This window comes from Phaethon aethereus, assembly GCF_964289735.1.
Source record: "Phaethon aethereus genome assembly, chromosome: Z".
Classification (NCBI taxonomy): Eukaryota; Metazoa; Chordata; class Aves; order Phaethontiformes; family Phaethontidae; genus Phaethon; species Phaethon aethereus.
The window spans coordinates 70829025-70850950 of NC_138577.1; the positions used below are offsets into that span (position 1 = coordinate 70829025).

The following is a 21926-nucleotide window of genomic DNA, read 5'->3' on the forward strand; positions in this document are numbered from 1 at the left end:
GACTAAACAAGTTGAGAAGAGAGACAAGTTATGGTTGCCACAGTGAAAGAGTAACATTATCTAAGGTTTCCACCTGGACCAGCCTGCTTTTAGAAAGCAGCCAGGTGTTGAATATACACAGAGGCTGTGCCCAGATGGTACCCTCCAGGTGGGAGTGTAACTACCTCAAAAGGAAGAGTAAACCAATTCAGCAACTTCTTAGTAATATTCTAAGTACATAATTCAGAGTCACATACAGCTTTTGTTTTAGGCAACGATCAAAATCTGAAGGACCTTGCTAATCTTTAAGGCATCAGTGCATCAGGGACTAAAAGCTCCAGGTAACAAATATGGGTGAGAAAAAAAGAAAAAAAAAGCGCCTGTCTTTGTGGCACAAGCTATCTTTGTTAACTAGTTCCAGGAAAAATATTTTCAGTGATGGCAGAAGGGGAATGTTATACGCTGTTCCGAGAAAAAATATTAGATCATAAATTTCACATCATTTTTCAACACATCATTTAAAGGGCTGAATCTATCAGGCAAGACTCTCATCTTTACTGTTCCATCAGCACCACAGGAGAATATGTGATTTGCTGGTCCTGTCTCAATTTGCATGACTCCCGTCCCAATGTTTCTGAAGAGAGACTGTCGAGCATGCTCATTGATGAAAGTGTGAAGAAGACTAAACGTAGACAGACTCCATACCTGGAAAAAAGCATCAAAATATAAATCCCTTATAAGGATAATTACCACGATCTTAAAATTCACCAGTAATGAGTAATGGAGAAACTGGACTACATTTTGCATTCATTTTTCTGACATCAACTGTAAAAGAAAATATATATAGCAATCCGTAATGACAGTTATAGAACATTTAACATTCATTTTCTATAATTAGGGATATATATGTGGACAAAATAAGACTAAAAGGAGGACTGCAAAGTAAGACTAACATTTCATAATTAAATTAGTAAATGTGAAAGTCAGGGTTGAGAAAAAATACAGAACGTATGACATATCTAATTATTGCATGCCTATGGAAGATTCTTTTTGAATTTAGACATCATCACCATCTTCACCTCTGCTCCCTCCCCCTCATTAATACCTTTATGTTGCCTTCAGCAGATCCTGTGACAAAATACTCTTCTGTAGGGTCAACAGCAATTGCTTTGACTGGAGAATCATGACTCTGGAGTAACTGTTGCTGCTGTTTTTGGCGAAGATCAATTATACATGTAAAGCCTTTTCTGCCTCCAGATATTAACAGCTGATGTTTTGGAGCATATGCTAGCACAGTTGCTCCACTATCATGACAGATAAAAGCTGAAAGCCAAAGAGGAGTAATTTAAATAAACACACGGTACTAACCTCAATTTCATAGTACTAACTTTAATTTTCCATCAAACTCTAATGGTTCAAGACAGTAGCAACAGTGAGTTTGATGCTGTAATCCAACTGACCACAACCAGTCCATTTACTGCAGTATATAAGTCCAGGTTGACATCAGACATCCTGAAGTTGCAGTATTCTCAAATTAAGCAGTTACAGTCTAGATTAAAAAAATAATTGTATCTTTTTTTCTATCCCTGAATAATCACAAACTATTAAGCCTTGACCAGAAACAGATTCTTTTCAAACTCTCTAATGCTTGTTATTTTAAGGCCTATGTTTCCCATAAGAAATGTCCTCCTAAATTACTTGCCCAAATATCTTCTAAGTTTCCACTGGTTATATTAATTTTAATTTGCTGCCTTTCACATTTGTTCAGATATGTCTACTCCCGCAAATGAGTGGAGGAAGTAAATGAAGATTACAATTACCAGAACAAAGCTTAGTATGGCTGAGACTAGACACTACGAATCCTAACACGTGGCATGTAGTACACTGTACTTGTAGTTCAAAGGGTTCTCTAAATTTATGTTTAGAAATTCCACGAGTCTCACACATATCATTCACCATACTTCAATTACAAGTTCACAGCTCTCTTTGAGCCTAATTCTGTATTTCATATATGGAAATGTATTTCTTCTTCACTGCAAAAAAATATTAGTAATAAAGTTAAAGTTAAACCCCGCCAAATATTTATCACATTTCAAAAAGCATACTTAGGAATAATTCTTCCAAAGTATTTTTCTAATACTACATGTATACATGCACACACACACAAAAAGCATTTAACATTCCACAGTATTTGGCATAATACACAGAATAAAAGTGCCATAGAACTGGACAATCTTGGAAAGCAAAAATGCACTACTTGACAAATACAGCAGTTAAGTTTATCTTTTAGTTCAACTCTGAAAATTATTATATAATTATGGGATCTTATTTGTACATAATATATTACTTGTTCAATATATTAATAAAAATCAATAAATATTTTCTAGAAAATTTGGCATGTTTATTCATATACATACCTTCAGAGAACTGTTATATAATTGTGGCTTCTCAGGACAGCTTTTTCACTAGCAATGAAATGCTTAGCAGTTCATAAAGAACCATGTCCTCTCCTGTTCTCCAAACAGATAATGTACCTGCAAGTGCTCAATGCTATCTTTATAGTACCATTACTTGGTCTAACACTTAATTGATAAATTTTGAGTGGGGCCTCTCTGATTTATGAGTACAGACACGGCCATAGGAACCTTGAGTTGAAGGGTATGGATGCATATCCTGCAAATACGTATCTTATAACTGCTAAAAACTGTAGTTTGACAGTGTTATAGCTATTGTCTTCTCAATATGCTAGTCGCTACAAGGAGGAGACGCTCAGAATCTTTTAAAAAGGAACTGAAATTACAGATGTCTGGCTGTCAGGGATTGCATTTCTGCTGCAAAGATACAAGGTATGCAAAGGAAGGTGCTCATGTCCATGAAACCAATATATAGCACTAAATCATTTTTCAAGAATCTGCTTTTATATTCCTGCTGGTGCACTCACACAGGACAGTGAAAGATGTTTTACTGCTAATATTAAAACTACTTCCCACAATAACTTTTCCATAAAGACAGACACACATACACACATATGTATTTTTCCTGTGATAAAATATTTTGCTGATTGTGTTTCACTTACCATGCACCAAGCTATTTGTAGGTGAAACCAAAGTATCCCAAAGACAAATATTTCTGTAGAAAAAAAAAATACATTTTAATTCAGTGACAAACATTCTAAAGTATTTTGAGCACTTGAAGTCACCTGAACCTTAAAAAGATTGTTTCAGGCATAAATGTACTGTAAACAGACTTTCAGTGATTACTTTTGAGCAGATCCCAAATTACTTTCATAGTTATATATATACTGCAAGAACATGCCCTCTACACAACCATTCTGTGACTGGTTATTCTCATAAAGGATTCAAATTGAGATTACCATCTCTTGTAGCTGAATTCAGATAAATATTAGCAGTTTTTGCTATTTCTTCATCAAAACTTACTTAAGAAAGTAAGTTGAAATGAAGAGCTAGGCACAACTCTCTTAAGTCTACAAAAATAATTTAAGACAACTCATATGAATAGAACAGAATATTTCAGTTGGAATGGACCTACAGAGATCATCTAGTCCAACTGCCCGACCTCTGCATGGCTCACCAAAAGTTAAAGCATGTTAAGGGCATTATCCAAATGCTTCTTGAACACTGATGTGCATGGGGCATCAGCCACCTTTCTAGGAAGCCTGTTCCAGTGGCTGACCACCCTCTTGGTAAAGAAATGTCTCCTAATGCTCCGTCTGAGCTGCCCCTAACACAGCTTTGAAGAATCCCCACACGTCCTGTCAGTGGATACCAGGGAGAAGAGATCAGCAACCCCTCTCCACTTCCCCTCCTCATATGGAACATGAACAGAGGATTTGTGCTTCCCTGTGGAAACTACTTTAATAGGCACATGGAATTTAGCTGTAAACATTGCTTCTCTTCCCCTTCCACAAAGAAAGAAAGAGAGCAGAAATATGCACGTTGCTCTTAAACCACTTAACAAGAATCATCAAAAAAAGGGGCAGCTGGAAGGGGAGAAAAACATGGCACCACTTCATTTCTATGCATTATCACAGCAGTTCCTACCTGTTGTCGGAAGACAATCCCGCTGTGGCTATCAAAGATGATGAACTGATGAAAACAAAGTCATTGGCTGTTTTGTTATGACACTGCCACGTCTGAAAAATTGCAGTTTAGAAATTAGTAATTAAAAATGAAATGGATTTTGTGTAAGCATGAAATCTTAAATTTCCTTGAGAAAGTAAGCTGTTTTAAAAGCAATTTAAAGAACACAGGATATAAAAGTATGTATATGCCTTCTGACACTCTTAATTTTTCATGAAAGTGTACTTTCCAGTCCTGCATTATTGACAATTAATTAACAATTGACAATTACTGACAAATCTCAAAGAAGTTATTTCCGATATAACACTGCATTGTCTACTCTCCAACTTAGTGAGTATGGACAGGATTTAAGAACTTGTCTGTCATACGGATCACAGGATGGCAACAATGTATTATTAAATCTTCATTAATACTGGTTATTAGCATAATTCCTGAGCTTTCCGAACTATTCTAAAGGGGGAAAGAAATAAGAGAGTACAACACAAGTTTATAGAAGCAAATTTAGTTTTCAGCTTACCAAATACGGTTTAGGTGAAGTTCCAGTAAGTGGGCAACATTTCCAATTTGTTTGATATAAACTTATATATCCATCAGCATCAACAATTCCAAACTGAAAAAAGATAGATTAACTTTAAGTACATATGTATGTATTACAGAGAAATTATCCACAATTCAGAGAAACTACTTTAGATTTAAAGAACGTGATGTTTCTGCTAATTTACAATTACATTGGGGAGAAGCGGGAGTGAAGAGAAGAGCGTAAGGACAGAAGCATTCTGTCAGTTACCTTATTTCCTTGGTAATTGAATCTCATTCGAGTTACCCTTGAGTTGCCACCAGACCGAAAACATGTGATTTGCTGTGCATGACCCCATTCAAACATTCTTACACTACCATCTTGAGCACCTGTCAGGTCTGCAACAGAAAATATTTACACGACTTTTCACAGATGGTGTAGTAGCTGAGCAGGAAAGTTGCTTCCAAAATTTTAAAAAAATCTCACACCAGCTCACAACATCCTCAGAATAACTACTGCCACAATATGTGCCATAGTACCTGGCATACTATAGGAGTAGTGGGTACCACTGAAACTTAAACCCATGCTATTCAAAAACCTTACTGAACTATACTTACTCACTGTTTAAGAAATGTATTCAGATAGTGCTGAAAATGAAGCTATTTACTTGGAGATAATAATGTATGTTTTCCCTACTATCTTTCATCCAAGACACAAATAAAACAGAAATATGAGTACTTTTTGCTAGAAAAAGTATCACTGTTTCTAAAGGCTATTCTACATCCCACAGTATTTTTTTTTTAATTAAAAGTAGTTTCAGTAAAATAGGGCTTATAAGCAACTTTTAACACATATAATAAATTGCTGTGCTAGTAGCATACTAAGAAACAGGCCCAATTACTAAATATATAATCTTTACATAACTTTTTTCTTTTTTTAACAAAACTGAACTTACAATATGGTAATGTTGGATGAGAAGCCATTCTTCTGACATTATTAATAGCCTTCTTGAGCAGCTGTTCAATATACAAAATAATAGAAAACAATTAAACAATACTAGTGAACAAAAAGTTACTGAACTAGAATAGTGATTGCAGAGAGTTGTTTCCTATCAAAATTCCTACTGAAAGCAAGTACTGGGTTTAGAAATTCAGAAAGTCATCAGTTTCTTCCAAGACTAGTGTAGATCTTAACACTTTTGCAGCTTTATACATCTAGGTAAATATTAACTTTTTGCTTCAGAGATTTATGGATCCAAATATAAACACTTCTTAGACTGCAGTCTTACCTCTTTTCTTGCCAATTCCCTTCTGATTCCATTAAATCTATTGGAATATTCCTGAATATTGTAAGATAAGCAAGAGAGAGGCAGAAGCATGTAAAGAAAGAGGTGAACTGTAACAGAAGTAAAAAATAGGAAGGAATATATTTTTTTTCAAATCTAGTTAATTTGTTGTCATTGATTGAAAAATTATTATTTGTGGCCATCCAGAACAAGCAATATACCTAGCAACAGGTAAATAAAAAAAATTCTTCAAAGAACTTATAATTTTGCAAATACAGATCCAATGGATTTTCACTAGCACTTCTGTTCCTAAATTCCAAACTTTGCTTCGAGCAAGGTACAGTACCAAGAATGCTGTTTTTCTCAGCTGATTAATTCCTAACTGGGATGAGTTCAACATATGAAGAGGACTGAAGACATTAGACAATTAAGATAAAAACCTCATCTAATTAAATCATAAGTCCAGGCCACAATAGGAAAGAAACAGTAGGGATTTTTCATCAGGGAAATGCATCTGTATTTTCCTTGCACGTCTCTTCCCTTCTTTTCTTTCTATTAATGTACATAAGCATTAAGTTTTCACTCTTTTACTTCCTGTTAGTTCTCCTCAAAAGCATCTTACTACTTGGAGGACTGTCTTTCCTCCGAAAATTGTTGGGACCCTGTTTGCTTATGCATGTATTATTTACCTGAACATCTCAGAGAGAAGAGGGCATAAGTTTATATCCATGCCAGATGTTACCTTTAAATGGTAACACGAACAACAGTTTGTTGCCCAAGCACTCACTTTCAACACAGCAGCTTACCACTTACTACTTTCATGGAATCATTTAGGTTGGAAAAGACTTTTAAGATCTAGTCCAACTGTGATTTTCAATTGCTATAATTTTGTAGTCACTGGCAGTGACAGCAGATAGTAAATAGAGTATTTTAAGTATGCTATTCTCCCCTGGCCTCCAATCATATCAGGGTGTCAAATGGAAGGAGGTATGAATTACAAATTTTTACTTGCTTCATATTACTAAATATGATCCAAACAGTTGAAAAGCAATGTTCTCCAAATTTTCAGTTTACAAACAAAAACGAGGAAAAACACTTGGAAGGGAAATAATTGTCTTGCTAAATTTCCTGGGGTTTGGATTAGTGGAGTAATTGCAATTCTCTTGATTACGTTTTGGAAGCAGATTTAGATCTTTCAATTCTCAAAGCTTTATTCTTTGTTGAAGAGAAAGTCTTATGCCTCTCAGTTACCCAAATTTATTTCAGAACACTCTCCTGAAGATAAAAAAAAAATCTTCAAATGCCTATTTTTCTTTTTTTTTTTTTTGTTAAGTACTTGAAATGATAAGGAAAAAAGCTCAACAGTTTGGTAAAAGATTGGTGAATAAAACAATATATACATTCTAAGATTTAAGACAACACAACAGAGGGTGATATTGTTCAAACATACACCAATCAGTAACTAACTGCAATACTTTGCTCTCTAAACTTACAATTTATCTCTATGTGTACATGAAAGAACAATTATTCATGCTCATTCTATTTCCTCACCAAAATGAAGGGCTGTGTTGAGTTTTACAACTACTAACTTTTACCCAGAAGCCAATAGTAACCATCTTCCTTCATTCAACACACAAGCATGCATCATGATCTCCTAACCCCTACTGGATTATGCTTTGGAAAAATGCAAGCTTACAGAAACGTTCCTTTGAAAGACTAAATTTATGCTACCATAAATTTATGGTACAGAGTCTCTGATTTAGAAAGCAAGTATCATTAGCAAATAGTTCCATTATGAACGTAACTGACAATGGATATACCGCTAGCTCTCAGTTTCCACTTAACAACAGCTGATAGCTAGAACACCAATTGCTTTGTTGGAGAGTTGGGTGCTTTAGGCCTAATGTACAGTAAGGCTGAAGAATAAAAAAGCTTAAAATCTGTCCCACCAGTTAGTAAACTGGTGAATAATAGTGTCAGTCATACTGGCTTGGACAACAAGCTGTTGAACATGCTTGAGTTTCAAAGCTGACAGTATGAACTATTTACTTCAGCCCCCTCTTAGAAACACCTCCTGCAAGAACTGCATAAACACACTGTACTGAAGGATCTGATGGTGAGTCTCCTTACTTACCTTGTATAAATTATGTAGCGGGAAACAGTAACGAAGAGTAACAGAAAAAACTTAGAGCTAATAAATGTTTTTAACCACCCGAGTTATCCTAAGTCCAACAGTTTCCCTTGTTGATGGAAGTGAAGCAAAGACAACGAGACTGAAAAGCCAGTAATGGTAAAGAAGAGTGGACTAGATCTACTAATTGGGCTGCAAATTATGGAAAAGCAAAGATGGGAACAAGGATCAAAAGCACTATCCAAAGGAAAAAAGTAACAAACAGTAGCAACAGAAATATTTTCATGAAGCTGGTTTTCCTCCAGACTTGAGTCCTTCCACAGTAACACTATTTCCTTCCAAGAATCCCTATATTTTCCTTCATTTACTTTCTCCTTCGTTTAGTACCTTTGTCTCCCCTCCCTAGCGGGCAGGAGTCATTGAGTGCTGTAGTTGGTTCTCTACTCTGCCAGAGCATGCCAAACAAAATTTAGGTCCACAGTTTAACACAAAGCATAGTCATATATGTTTAGGTAAGGAAGTCTTACCACATATAGAATAGAACATCATGTAAGAATAGTTTACATTAATACATTACGTAATCACTTTGTCGAGAAATACGGAAACACAGAAAAATTCTACACATATGTGTAGTGCGCATATATAAATGGAAGTGAGAGGAGAAAGTGCTAAAGGCATTCAAAGAATACTGGCAGAAGAGACCTGATTGTGATACTAGAGATGCAAAACGGGCAACTAGGACCAGCAGCTCCTAAATAGGAGAGGTGTACGTACTGGCACAATACCCACTTTCATGTGTGGACAACATTATTGTTCTTATAATGCTCATTCCTTATTTACTCCTCCTAATCATCAAATGTTAAAAAAGTCAACTACAGTATGAATTAACATATAGTTCTTTCATTCTGACACCACTAATGGACTTGCTCTGAGCTGCTAAATGCCAGAGTGCAGCCACGTCACAAGTCAGTGATGGCAACTCCACCACCTCTCTGGGCAGCCTGTTCCAATGCTTGACCACTCTCTCGGTGAAGAAATTTTTCCTAACATCTAGTCTAAACCTCCCCAGGCACAACTTGAGGCCATTTCCTCTCTTCCTATCGCTGATTCCTTGGGAGAAGAGACCAACACCCTCGTCGCCACAACCCCCTTTCAGGAAGTTGTAGAGAGCGATAAGGTCTCCCCTCAGCCTCTGCTTCTCCAGACTGAACAACCCCAGTTCCCTCAGCCACTCCTCGTAAGACTTGTGCTCGAGACCCATCACCAGCTTTGTTGCCCTTCTCTGGACACACCTGAACACCTCAACATCCTTCTTGTAGTGAGGGGCCCAAAACTGAACACAGGATTTGAGGTGCGGCCTCACCAGTGCCGAGTACAGGGGCACAATCACTTCCCTACTCTGCTGGCCACACTATTTCTGATACAGGCCAGGATGCTGTTGGCCTTCTTGGCCACCTGGGCACACTGCCGGCTCATGTTCAGCCGGCTGTCAACCAGCACCCCCAGGTCCTTTTCTGCCAGGCAGCTCTCCAGCCACTCCTCCCCAAGCCTGTAGCGTTGCATGGGGTTGGTGTGACCCAAGTGCAGGACCTGGCATTTGGCCTTACTAAACCTTATACAGTTGACCTTGGCCCATCAATCCAGCCTGTCCAGATCCCTCTGCAGAGCCTTCCTACCCTCCAGCAGATCAACACTTCCACCCAACTTGGTGTCATCTGCAAACTTACCGAGGGAGCACTCGATCCCCTCATCCAGATCATCAATAAAGATATTGAACAAGACCAGCCCCAGAACCAAGCCCTGGGGAACACCGCTTGTGATCGGCCGCCAGCTGGATTTAACACCATTCACCACAACTCTCTGGGCTCGGCCATCCAGCCAGTTCGCTACCCAGGGAAGAGTAAACCTGTCTAAGCCACAAGCCGCCAGTTTCTCCAGGAGAATGCTGTGGGAGATGCTGTCAAAGGCTTTACTAAAGTCCAGGTAGACAACATCCACAGCCTTTCCCTCATCCACCAGGCGGATCACCTGGTCATAGAAGGAGATCAGGTTGGTCAAGTAGGACCTGCCTTTCATGAACCCATGCTGGCTGAGTCTGATGCCTTGGTTGTCCTGCACATACCCTGTGAGCACCCTTCAAGATGAACCGCTCCATGATCTTTCCCGGTACCAAGGTCAGGCTGACAGGCCTGTAGTTCCCACGATCCTGCTTCCAGCCCTTCTTATAGATGGGTGTCACATTGGCAAGCCTCCAGTCATCTGGGACCTCCCCTGTTAACCACGACTGCTGATAAATGACAGAGAGTAGCTTGGCAAGCTCCTCTGCCAGCTCTCTCAGTACTCTTGGGTGGATCCCATCAAGTCCCGTAGACTTGTGTGTGTTCAAGTGGTGTAGCAGGTAGTTAACTGCTTCCTGCTGGATTATGGGGAGTTTATTCTGCTCTCCATCCCCGTCTTCCAGCTCAGGGGGCTGAATACCCTGCGGATACCTGGACTGGCTATTAAAGACTGAGGCAAAGAAGGCATTAAGTACCTCAGCCTTGTCCTCATCCTCGGTGACAATGTTCCCCCCCACATCCAATAAGGGATGGAGATTCTCCTTGGCTCTCTTTTTGTTGTTAATATATTTGTAGAATTGTTTTTTGTTATCCTTTACGACCGTGGCCAGAGAAACCAAGACTACCCATTTTTCCTAAGTTTAAGTTGCTCAGTTTCCAGAGTTCAATTAATTTCATTTGAAGTCTCTGTCCTGCCAGTGAAATCTGCTTTAGGAGTTCATTTGCTGTCCTTTCTATAATACAGGTTCATACTAATATACCGTGCACTGCAATGGCACTTTGTACTAGAGCAGAAGTTGGTAATTTTAAATAAAAACTGAAATAGTCTGGAACTCAGAATGAAACTTAAGATTATGCTTAAAATAAAAGCTACCTTGATATTTCAAACAAATACTTCTACCCAACCTTTACAAATTTATATCCTGGAATATCCTGAATATATGCTTTTCAGACACGGTATTTGGCTTCAAAACATTAAAGACAAATTTAAGCTGCAACTTCTTACCTGAACCCTGATTCTTTATTTTTAAACAATGTATCTTAAGTAAAGAAAGCATAAATGACTAAAAATTCTGCTTGCTTAGTTGGTGTATCTTAAATTCTGTGCAGTATTTTAACCTATTAATTGGATGACTACAAACAATTCCAGCTCGCCTTGATTACACAGAAAAGCTACATTTAACTTATACGCTAATTGTAAAATATAACCAGCAACACTGAACAGACAAAAGGAGAGAAGTAGATAAGTACATAAGGCTAATCTTTGACAAGTGACTTACCACAGATGCACCCCTGCCAGTTTGTGTACTACCAAGCCAAGGCATATTGATAGGTGTGCCAGGATTACTATGAGTATAAGGAGTAGTTCCCTGAACATTTACTAGATCATCACGAGCATGTATAACTAAGAAATCATCAGCCCTATAAATGAAAAAACATTGTAAGTTAGATTCCAAACAACAACATTAAATACTATGCTTTGTTACACTGGTTTATACACAGTCAAGCTGTGATATTGGAAACATAGAAAGTATACCCTTTATTTTCTATTTCCACATCATCATCAACCCAGGTATAGATCTGTGTAGCTAAAATCGCAGAGACATCTAATTCTTGAATGTCATGACTCGATGCTATTGCAATGCAGTTCCGATTTGCCTGAAAAAGTAACACACACAAAGGCAGATACAACATCAATATTCAAAGCAGTGCTTTTTTAAATTTTCTCTGGATATGTTACAGTTGTTCAAAAACATACACTTAATCAAACCCAAACATTTATGTCTACAAATTCATAAACTTACACTGTCTTAAACTTGACATTTCCCTTTTAAAAGTTTATTTGCATCTGGCATAGCATCACACATTATTTGTATTTTATAACTTTCTCAAGCAACTCTTGTTTCTGCTTGCTTTCCTCAGAGAATAAACAAGACGTAAATATACTAAAATGCTTGCAACCAACCTCCCCTCCTCCACTTCTTAAGGCTTAAATGGTTAAACAGCAGAAAAGATTAATTCCTGGTTGTCTTCAACAGTGAAGGAAAAATACTCCTACGCACAAGCTTCATGAAAAAGTAGAGGCCACCTCTCCCTTCCCTCAACCCATTGCACAATAGAAAAACAACAATTTGTAGTAGAACTGTTTAATTATGAAAAGATAATTATGAAGTGCGTTAGAGAAGGGAGCGACAAGAGTTCAAGCTGTAGCAGCACAGCTGGCAAAGGATAACTCACCCATTCACAATGGGACTGCTACCTGTATCAGGCGATAGACACAGACTTCACTCAGTTTATCCTACCTCCTTTATACTCACCTTATTGACTGCAAAAGCCGTGATGATGTCAGACTCTTTATGGATTATTCTTGCCTTGCCTCCTGGGTATCCCAAATCTAGTTCTATCTGTATTTAAAAAGGAAAGCATATTTAAACGCAGACTTCTGTGCAACACTGCTTTTCATTGGAAGTACAAAGACCAAACATTGGATGATATCAAATTTCATGTATTTTTCTCAGTTTTAATTCTAACAAATTATGAAAACTATAACCTCTAATAATTATATGTATCTGTTTTGTGTGTAATAATCCAGCTTCCCCGCTGCCATGTTGAGATTACCGCAGCAACACAGAAAGCGTAACTTGTCACAGAAAGCACAGTACTGTGTTCATTCTCAAGTTTTTCAGGGATGCTGAAAACCAGCGAGGCTACATGCACACTTGGGGGATCTTGATAATAAAAAAAGTGAATCCTGATTTTTTGTTCTTAAAAAAATTTTCAAAATCTTTTCATGTTCTTAGCAACACTTTTTGCCACTGAAACTGATGAAATAATGCAAAAGAAGGTGCAGACAAGATCCTGAGCAGGAAAATAAATATGAACTTTGTCAGCTTATCTATTCACCATTCTCCACAATTAAATAAATCTGGAATCCTGCACATTACAGTACCACAAACTTTTTACTACCATATTTTCTTTTCTTTTTTTTCCTTAATGTGATCTAATGTTGTATTTGAATCTTGTCTACAGTTTTGTATTTTAGAAATACACCAAGGTATATGCCAGAACACAACAAAAGTCTAAATTCTGATGGCATAGCTACCGAATTTGATAATACACATTTTTCTTATCTAGTTGTTTAATCCAGCTTTCTAAGATATTTCTAGCTTCAGACAGAGTCTATAATAAAACTAGTTTAACACCATCTTTTGCAAAACTGAAGCAAATGTCAGCAAAGAATTTCTTAAGTGAGATCTGCACCATTACAGAAAGGAAGTATTTCATAATGATGTAAGGTCTAATTCATTTGACTATTACTACTGTGTACCTTATTGACGATGGGCTCCTCCACCACAGAATTTTTCATGCTTTCATTGTGCTCCTCTAATGACTTCACCAAGGAAACAACAACCACAGAACAAAGAATAAAGATAAGACATAACATGCAAGGTATCAAGGAAATCCTTAATTCCTTGTTGTGTACCCCCGCACAGAACAACTGAAACACGACAGCATGTTCGCACACACACACACATTTTATGTAGGAACAGTAACTATCATATTCTAAACTCCATATTCAGTACAGAAGATGCTGATTTACCTATTATGTACTGTAACAGCATCTTGTCCATCTCAAAAGTCAGATTTATTGCAAAGTAAGCGATCTCCACTGACATTTTATAAGCAACAAGAGAATACAAAATAAAGCCAACATACTTATGCTGCATAAGGCTGTCAATGATCCTACTTGGAAACACATAAAGCACATCTAAAATACTCCAAAATACCATTCCATACAACATAGCACCATGGCTGCATTAAATAAGACTTGATCAGAAATGGTGCATCTTCAAAGGACAAGTCTGTAGTGAATACAATTAGCCACAAATACTCAAACAAGCCAATATTTTAGTTGTGACAGGACAAAGATTAGCTCATACAGAACTACTTGCTGCCACGGATTTACTACTCATGAATAATCTCCCTCCTGCATGGTTAATTCCTGCTTCTTTTTCCTATGTTTCTGCTACTCCGTGGTTTTTCTATAAGACATGTGATCCTTTTGAACTATGTGGAGTAGGGGTAAAACAGAAAAGAAGCAACTAAAGATGAAGGAAAAACGGCAAAATTCCATTACAGAACCACAACTTTAAAACATTTAACTGAATATGGAAGCTGGAATCCAGCTAGACACTGGGGTAAGTTATCAGGGACAGAAATATTAACTCTTGTATGACCATTTTTCTTATTAAAATTGAATCATAACATGATAGAAACCAGTGGATAGACCCAGGATGACTATGTTAGGGACAAATGCAAACTTTCAGAACTTGACTGATTCGGTTACTGGTTTTAATCTTTGACATTTTCAAGTTTGACATTCTTTTGAGGCTACTTTTATGCTGATCTTAAAGAGGCTGACTGTAGTTAAGTGGTCTTAGTTGTCACTCTACAGTCAAAGACTGATTATGTTTGTTTTCAATGGAACAACGGACAACGGTTTTTAATATTAAATACTGTAGATTTAAGAGTCCTAGCCAAGTATGTTATCCAGTCATGCTCTAGAAAGTCAACAAGCCAGACAAATCACTTAAGCTCACAGATTGACCTGCAACATTTTATGCATTTTATATACCGTACCAACCTCGTTTAGGCATCGTTTCTTTGCAAAAATATTTCGGATGAAAGTTTCCTGGACTTCTTCCTGTTTAACCAAGTACTGCCAGAGCCTTTTCACAGATAGTGCAACATGACTGTTAGATCTACAGAACAAAGTTAAAATAAGAATTTACATCATGCTCATACTTCTAAGAGACTGTAATAGCTTGTATTCTAACCAAACTAGTCAGAAGAAATGCTTAAGCAAAACTACAGCTCTCTAAACAAGACCTATTCAGAAGCATTCTGGTACCATCTTCCTGACAAACCTGTGAAAGGAAGTATGAAAGGAAGAAGGAAAAGAACATGTATCATTTTCACTTCCTATCTTAGGACAAATGAGAAAAATTGCTTTAGTCCACCTCATTCTTTACAACAGGGATCATTTCTGTTTATAGCTAATGAGTGCTTCTATCACATGGACAAACACTTCCTGCTAGGAACACATCATCAACTATATAAAATCTCTGAAACAACCATGACTTTTCAGTAACAAAATAGGAAGGACTGTAGAATCAGATCAGGCTTCAAATGTTTATGTTTATCCCTAGAAACTGCATGCTCAAGCAAAACTTGTAAATACAAATATAGCTGCTTATGGCAGGTCAAAAAACATCAAACCTTGAATTGCTTTAAATCATAATTTAAAAATAATGGCAGGCAGCAGACAGATGTTAAGCTGTTCCTTTTTAATCAACTTAAGGTACTAAAACTAAGTACGACAGTTGTGAGGTATTTTACAACAAAAAGACAGACTTTCTGTTGATTCTGCAACCACAGGTGATTAAGATTATAAAAGGCAGAAATCTATTTGAAAAGCAACAGTTTAAGAAACGCAACAGTTTAAGAAACTGAGCATACTCTTCTGGCTGAACATGCAATTACATCAAGTCACAACTACACAAATATTATAAATAGTAAATATTTATTCTCTGATTTTTGGAAAAATACTGGTAAGAACATAATTTTATACCCTCTGAAGGTGGGGCAATTATTTAATTAATGGTCACTCATCTTTAATTATCTCTCAAGGCAAATTTGTTATTCTTTATTTTATTGTCAAGCGTAGTTTTTCCACAGAGACACTCAAAATTAGTACGTTAAGCTTCAATAAAACCTTAAAATCAGAAACTTTTGATTGTTTTTCATGATCTTGCTTTGGGCCAGAGATGCAGGAATTCTGATGTGTACCCACAATTTCAAAGTGGATTAGAGCAAGCTTAGAAACTGGCATTGTAGATTTATTACAGTTATAGTCTATCACATGCACTAACAACATAATGCTAGATGTATATTAAAGCTATTATAGTCAGTGTTTATGGAAATTAAACTCACCTGAATGGAGTGTTTGTAGGCTCAAGTAAAGTTTTATGACGAAGCAATGCAGGACCAGCAGCTAGGGCATCTTCAGAAGCATGAACTGAAATATAATGTTGAGGTGGACCCCCATACAGCTCCAGACGTCGGAGAAGAACTTGTTCCCAGCGCTGTAGTGTTTTCAAAACTGCATGGCATATTGGGGAGCTAACTGGAAGCTCTAGAAAAACAAGTAAACAATAATAAAAAACCCCTTCCCTCTCCATTATAAAACCTTGACGAAAATAACTGCACAGTTGAAGTGTATTTCAAGTATCTCCAAAAGCACGCTTTGTTCAAACCTCAACTTGGTACTTGCAAGTATAAACAGACGAACTGCTTTGTGCTAACATTGCTAAATACAGGAACAGACTTCTCCAATGCTGATGGAAGTTAAATAACATAGAGCAGATCCTCTTGGAAGCTATGCCAAGGCATATGGATGACAGGCAGGTGATGAGAGAAAGCCAACATGGTTTCACAAAGGGCAAATCATGCCTGACTAATCTGGTGGCATTCTATGATGGACTGACTGTGCTGGTAGACAAGGGAAGACAAACTGATGCCCTCTATTTTTGACTTCTGTAAGGCCTCTGACATGGTCCCACACAACATCCTTACCTTTAAACCAGAACGTTAAGATGGATGGATAAGAAATTGGCTGACTGACTGCATCCAAGGAGTTGCAATCAATGGCTCAATGTCCAAATGGAGATCAGAAACAAGTGGTTTTCTTCCACGGTGCATACTGGGATTGGTATTGTTCAGTATCTTTGATAATGATGTAGACAGTGGTAGTGAGTTTACCCTCACCAAGTTTGCAGAAAACACCAGGATGTGTGGAGCAGCTGATTCACTACAGGCAAAGGATGTCATCCAGAGGGACCTTGACAGGCTTGAGGAGCAGGCCCATGCAAATGTCATGAGGTTCAACAAGCGCAAGGTCCTGCACCTGGGTTGGGGCAATCTCCAGTATCAGTACAGGCCAAGTAACAGATGGGCTGAGAGCAGCCCTGTGGAGAAGGACTGGAAGGTACCAGTGAATGAAAAATTGGACATGAGCCAGCAATGTGCATTTGCAGCCCAGAAAGCCAACCATACTCTGGTATGCATAAAAGGAAGGGTGGCCAGCAGGGAAGGGTACTGATTAATCTCCTCTAATTCATACTCTCTCCAGCTCTTGGGACCCAGTACAAGAAATACATGGACCCGTTGGAGCAGGTCCAGACGAGTGCCACAAAAACAGTCAAGAAAGACAGAACACCTCTCCAATCAAAAAAGAGCGAGAGAGTTGGGGTTGTTCAACCTGGAGAAGAGAAGGCTCTGGGAGACTTTATTGCAGCCTTTCAATACTTAAAAGGCACTTACAAAAAAGATGGAGAAAGACTTTTTACCAGGATCTGTAGTGGTAGGACAAGGAGTAACAGTTTTACAGTAAGAGAGTAGACTTAGACTAGATATAAGGAAGAAATTGTTTACAATGAGGATGGTGAGACACTGGAACAGGTTGCCAGAGAAGCTATAGATGCCTCATCCCTGGAAGTGTTCAAGGTCAGGTTGGATGGGCCCCTGAGCATGCTAATCTAGTTGAAGATGTCCCTGTTCATTGCAAGATCCCTTCCAACCCAAATTATTCTATGATTCCACGAAACAGTACGGATGATGTAACCTGAGTTATAAAAAAACTACAGGGTTTCCACCAAGAAATAAATGTTGTAAACATTCTTGTATGATTAAGAGGCAAAGAAAAAACTAAGTACGCAGAGACTTCTGCTAACTACTGAGCATTCCTTCTCACCCACTCACCTTACCCGCCCTCCATGTTAATTCATAAATATACCTGTATGATAAACAGTATCAGAACAATTATTCCCAGATCATGGAAAAATTAAGAACTTCTGAGCTAAAAATAAAGCTACAACATTTATATTATTCAACACATTACTGATTTCAAATGCCGTTATTAAGTATGAAAAGACAACTCTGCTGCTTATTACCTGAAAGATCATGTCCAGCCAAAGGGTAGAAAGTCTTCAAATTGTGAAGTACCAGCTGAACCATTGCCAATCTCATCAGTGCCCAACTAACAAGAAAGCACTAGTAAGTTATTTACTAATAGGAAAGTATTTTTCACTTATTCACAACTAGGATTCAAATTTAGAGCTTTAAATCCTCATTATAAACTGCTGAAAACTACAAACATTATTTTAGAATATTATAGATACTTTCAATTCAAAAGTCACTACACCATGTATTAATAAAATGAGTAAAATAATCATTGTGAAAAATCAACTACTAAGTCTAGATAATGCATTGACATGAAATATCAAGTAACTGGTGTACTATCTCAAACGTAAAAGGCCAGAAATGCAAGTCTAGCCATTGCACAACATCTTGAATTCTAAAGAGGTACTTACCTGTATGAATTTGAATTAGAATGCTCTTGGTTATGTGAATTTGATGCAAACATATCTCCATCAGTATCTTCATCATCTTCGCCACTTTCCTGACTCTCTTCTGAATCATATTCCACTCTACTTTGCGATGGAAGAAAAGGCTAAAAATTTAAACAATATTCCTTGAGTATCTTCTAGTCAACATCTAGTTTTAAATTATCTCTAAAAAATACAATGATACAATACTTAATGCTTTTTATAAAAAAGCAGGCATATAATCTTACTCAGTTCTGTAACATTTGGAGTTTGTACCTCACGAAAAGGTTAACTGTCCATGAGTATTGCATACTTCAATAGCTTAACTATTTTTTACAGTACTCAAAATTATAATGCTGAAAATGAAAATCCTAATATTTTGCTTTGCACAGATATATCAAACCACACATAGAAGACACAAGCTTGTTATGTGTCAGAAAGAAACCAAAACCATCAGTGTATTTTTCCCTTTATTTCCTTCAAGGGCTTCAGAGGACTAAAGAACAAGAAAACCCTATACCCTGTCCACAGAGTTCAGTATTTATGATAAGCCCACCATCAGTGCCCCACTATGTTATCCAGTATTTGCAATTTCTTTTTTGTCCTTGCTCCCAGAACACTGCTTACATATTTATTTTGCTGATGTGGCTAATATTTGACATAGAAATGTGCCATACAACTCCATACAACTATGTAACTTTCTACATAGAAAAATCTGCCACAGCAGACCTGACAGAAGGCAATATAATTTGATTTATAGTAAGTATACACGTTCACCCATCTGAAATAGATAAAAAGCTTCTCACATTTCCTTTTTCATCTAAATAGCTGATCCGTAATTCCCAATACATTTGTACTCCGTAACAGTAAAAAGCAACATGTTTTGTTCATACCATTATCTGAAAACAAATTAATTTCCTAACAACAATTTTTAAGAAAGCTGTTTCAAAAATACCTATAGGCAGTTTTTTCGAAAAAGCTAAATATATGTAATAAAACCAGTCAGCTTCTATCACACATCTAAATCAATACATAGAATAAAAGCCAAGAAGAAAAAAAAAATCCCCACTCCAGAAGTGATAGAAGATACTTAGCTGTCACAATAGCGAAAAATTACCTTTGCAATGAAATAATCCCAGATACTAAGCTCAGGAGGAATAAATCTTTCTTTGTATGACGGAGATTCCTGGTCTACCAATGGCAAAGGTGGCAACTGAGAACTTTCTTTTGGAGAGGTTTTTGATGGAAGTCTGTAATGTTTTTGCTGTTTCTCTCCATCGTCTACAGAGGAAGAAAACACAGTATGTTGCTTTAAATTGTCTGCTTCACCTCCCTACTGCTTTTAATAAAGGTATTTATAATAGAAAGTAAAAATCTTCATTATAAGTATTCAGAGTTTTATCTTAACATTTCTGTAGCAAAAAAGCACTGAGAATGTTAATCCTCAAATATGCAAAATTAATACATAACTAGAACTCCAGAAGGGGAAAATCCACGGAACAAATAATATAGAATAGTAGAGTGCACCCATAACTGCATTAGAAGCTTTCTTCCTACAACAAAGATGACAAAAATTGATGCTCAAACAACACTGCAAAATTACTTTAATACGCACTACTGAATACTGATTATGCTTGTTTCTTAAGACAAGCCAAGAGTCTTATCTTTCAGAATATATAGTGCAAATCTAAGCTTGCCACTCCTACTCCAAGTTTTAACTCCATGTCTCCTTCCAGAGGAGGTCTATACCTTTTTTCTAAATGTTACAATTCCGATAAATCTGTATGTCCTGACAATATATTTCTCCATCAACTATAAAAGATCCCATTTTAGCTAATATAATCTGATACATACCTTATGAAACAGGGAAGGTATAATTATTTGTAATAATACTCTAACTCTCAGGACCTGAGAGGTCCTCTCACTTCCCCAAACACTGACTTTTTTCAGAATAAGAAGTGTCTATGAGAGATTACATTCTTGATTACAGTACTCAAGGTAAGAGCTTTATCCAAGCTATCAAAAATATCTTAATGCCATTATATCACAAATGAACGAACACCGAGCTTCATTTCAGATCCCTTATTTTCTTGTTAATTGAGAGGTATCCATTTCACAAACATGGAAAAATTAATGGCTTACTTAAAAAGATGCTCACATAACCATCTGAAAACCTGAAATCATTCTGGTTCTTTGAAGGTGAATTGTATTCCAATACAGACTCCCTGTTAGCAGAGGAGGAATGATATTGATTGTCACTGTCCCTGAGCACTACATTAGTGTTCTGGCTCTCCAGGACACTTCCGAAGTGGAAGGGACAAGGGAGAATGGGAATCACATGTGGAGATTTGATACAGCATGGTGACCTTCATTCATCTTCCATTACAGACAAAATGGACTTGAGTCCATTACCTATTTGATTGTAAAATTTGGTTTTTTATTTTCAAGTAGATACATGTAAAGCACAGAGATTAGTTTCTACACTGAAACAACTGAATAGATTCAAGACTTTGGTAAAACAAAGAAAGCTAAAACATTGCTTTTTGAAGTCCACAAAATTTTCAACACTTTTTTAACTGAGTACTGAACTCTTACTTTTTTCTTAAGCATTTTACAATCTCCCTTTTCCAGTTAAGGTTTGAAAACTATCACATCACCCAAAGGAATCAGAGAACACACTTAAGTTACACCCCACTCCTTTTTTTTAAGTGAAAAAAAAAAAAAAAAAGCAGTTGGTGAAGAATACAGAAAAACTTTTTGGCTGTTTCTTGTTTAATTAAGCGGGTTTTTTGTTTTGCATGTAGCAATAATGAGACCAGGCAGATAGTTGTAAAAGGTCTCATCTAAACACCTCTAAAGTAAAGGGAAATATGGGTTGCCTCATCATTTGAGTCTTGGCTCATGTAACAGCAGTAATAAATAGGCTCCAAGCAAGAAAATCTGCAGGCTGAACAGCTAACCTAGAGATTAAATATCCCTATCACTGACTTCAAGCATCGACATGTTACACCAGTCTGATTGCAAGGATGAACTAATATCAACATTACAAACGGGTGCTTTATTGTTTTAACCTTCTGGCTACTGAGGGCCCACAAGACTAAGATCCACTGAAGCTTCTGAAATTGCTTTCTCCTGTTAATACTGCTGAGGATGGCACAAAAAGAGCCAGCATTCCTACGTATGCCTGGAGTGAACCACTAGAAAGAAGTGCTTCTTATACCCTCTTTTTTTTTGTTCATATGTTTTCTCTACAGGAGACTTTCCAGTGTTGACAGTTGGCTGAAAGACTATTTCCTTCAAAACTCTTATGAGTACTCCAATCACTTGGAAACAGAAGGTTTAACACTCTGGACAAAAGAAAAACAGTGCTCATTTAAGTAATATTCCACATATAAGACTTACATACTCAT

At 37.1% G+C, this 21926-nt stretch overlaps 1 protein-coding gene across 1 annotated transcript in view; it reads right to left on the bottom strand.

Annotated features, from left to right (window-relative positions):
* Positions 1-459: 459 nt before the first annotated feature.
* The window catches only part of DMXL1 (Dmx like 1), a gene marked incomplete at both ends in the record, with an annotated part of 81626 nt that continues 60159 nt past the window's right edge, over positions 460-21926 (bottom strand). The window contains 17 exons of the mRNA XM_082013019.1: positions 460-684; positions 1085-1302; positions 3056-3108; positions 4041-4132; positions 4597-4689; positions 4867-4994; positions 5552-5612; positions 5885-5935; positions 11350-11491; positions 11607-11728; positions 12388-12474; positions 13398-13460; positions 14715-14832; positions 16064-16265; positions 18082-18167; positions 18502-18641; positions 19634-19797. Coding sequence (XP_081869145.1) covers positions 460-684; positions 1085-1302; positions 3056-3108; positions 4041-4132; positions 4597-4689; positions 4867-4994; positions 5552-5612; positions 5885-5935; positions 11350-11491; positions 11607-11728; positions 12388-12474; positions 13398-13460; positions 14715-14832; positions 16064-16265; positions 18082-18167; positions 18502-18641; positions 19634-19797 — 2045 coding nt within the window. The remainder of the gene's footprint in view (positions 685-1084; positions 1303-3055; positions 3109-4040; positions 4133-4596; positions 4690-4866; positions 4995-5551; positions 5613-5884; positions 5936-11349; positions 11492-11606; positions 11729-12387; positions 12475-13397; positions 13461-14714; positions 14833-16063; positions 16266-18081; positions 18168-18501; positions 18642-19633; positions 19798-21926) is intronic.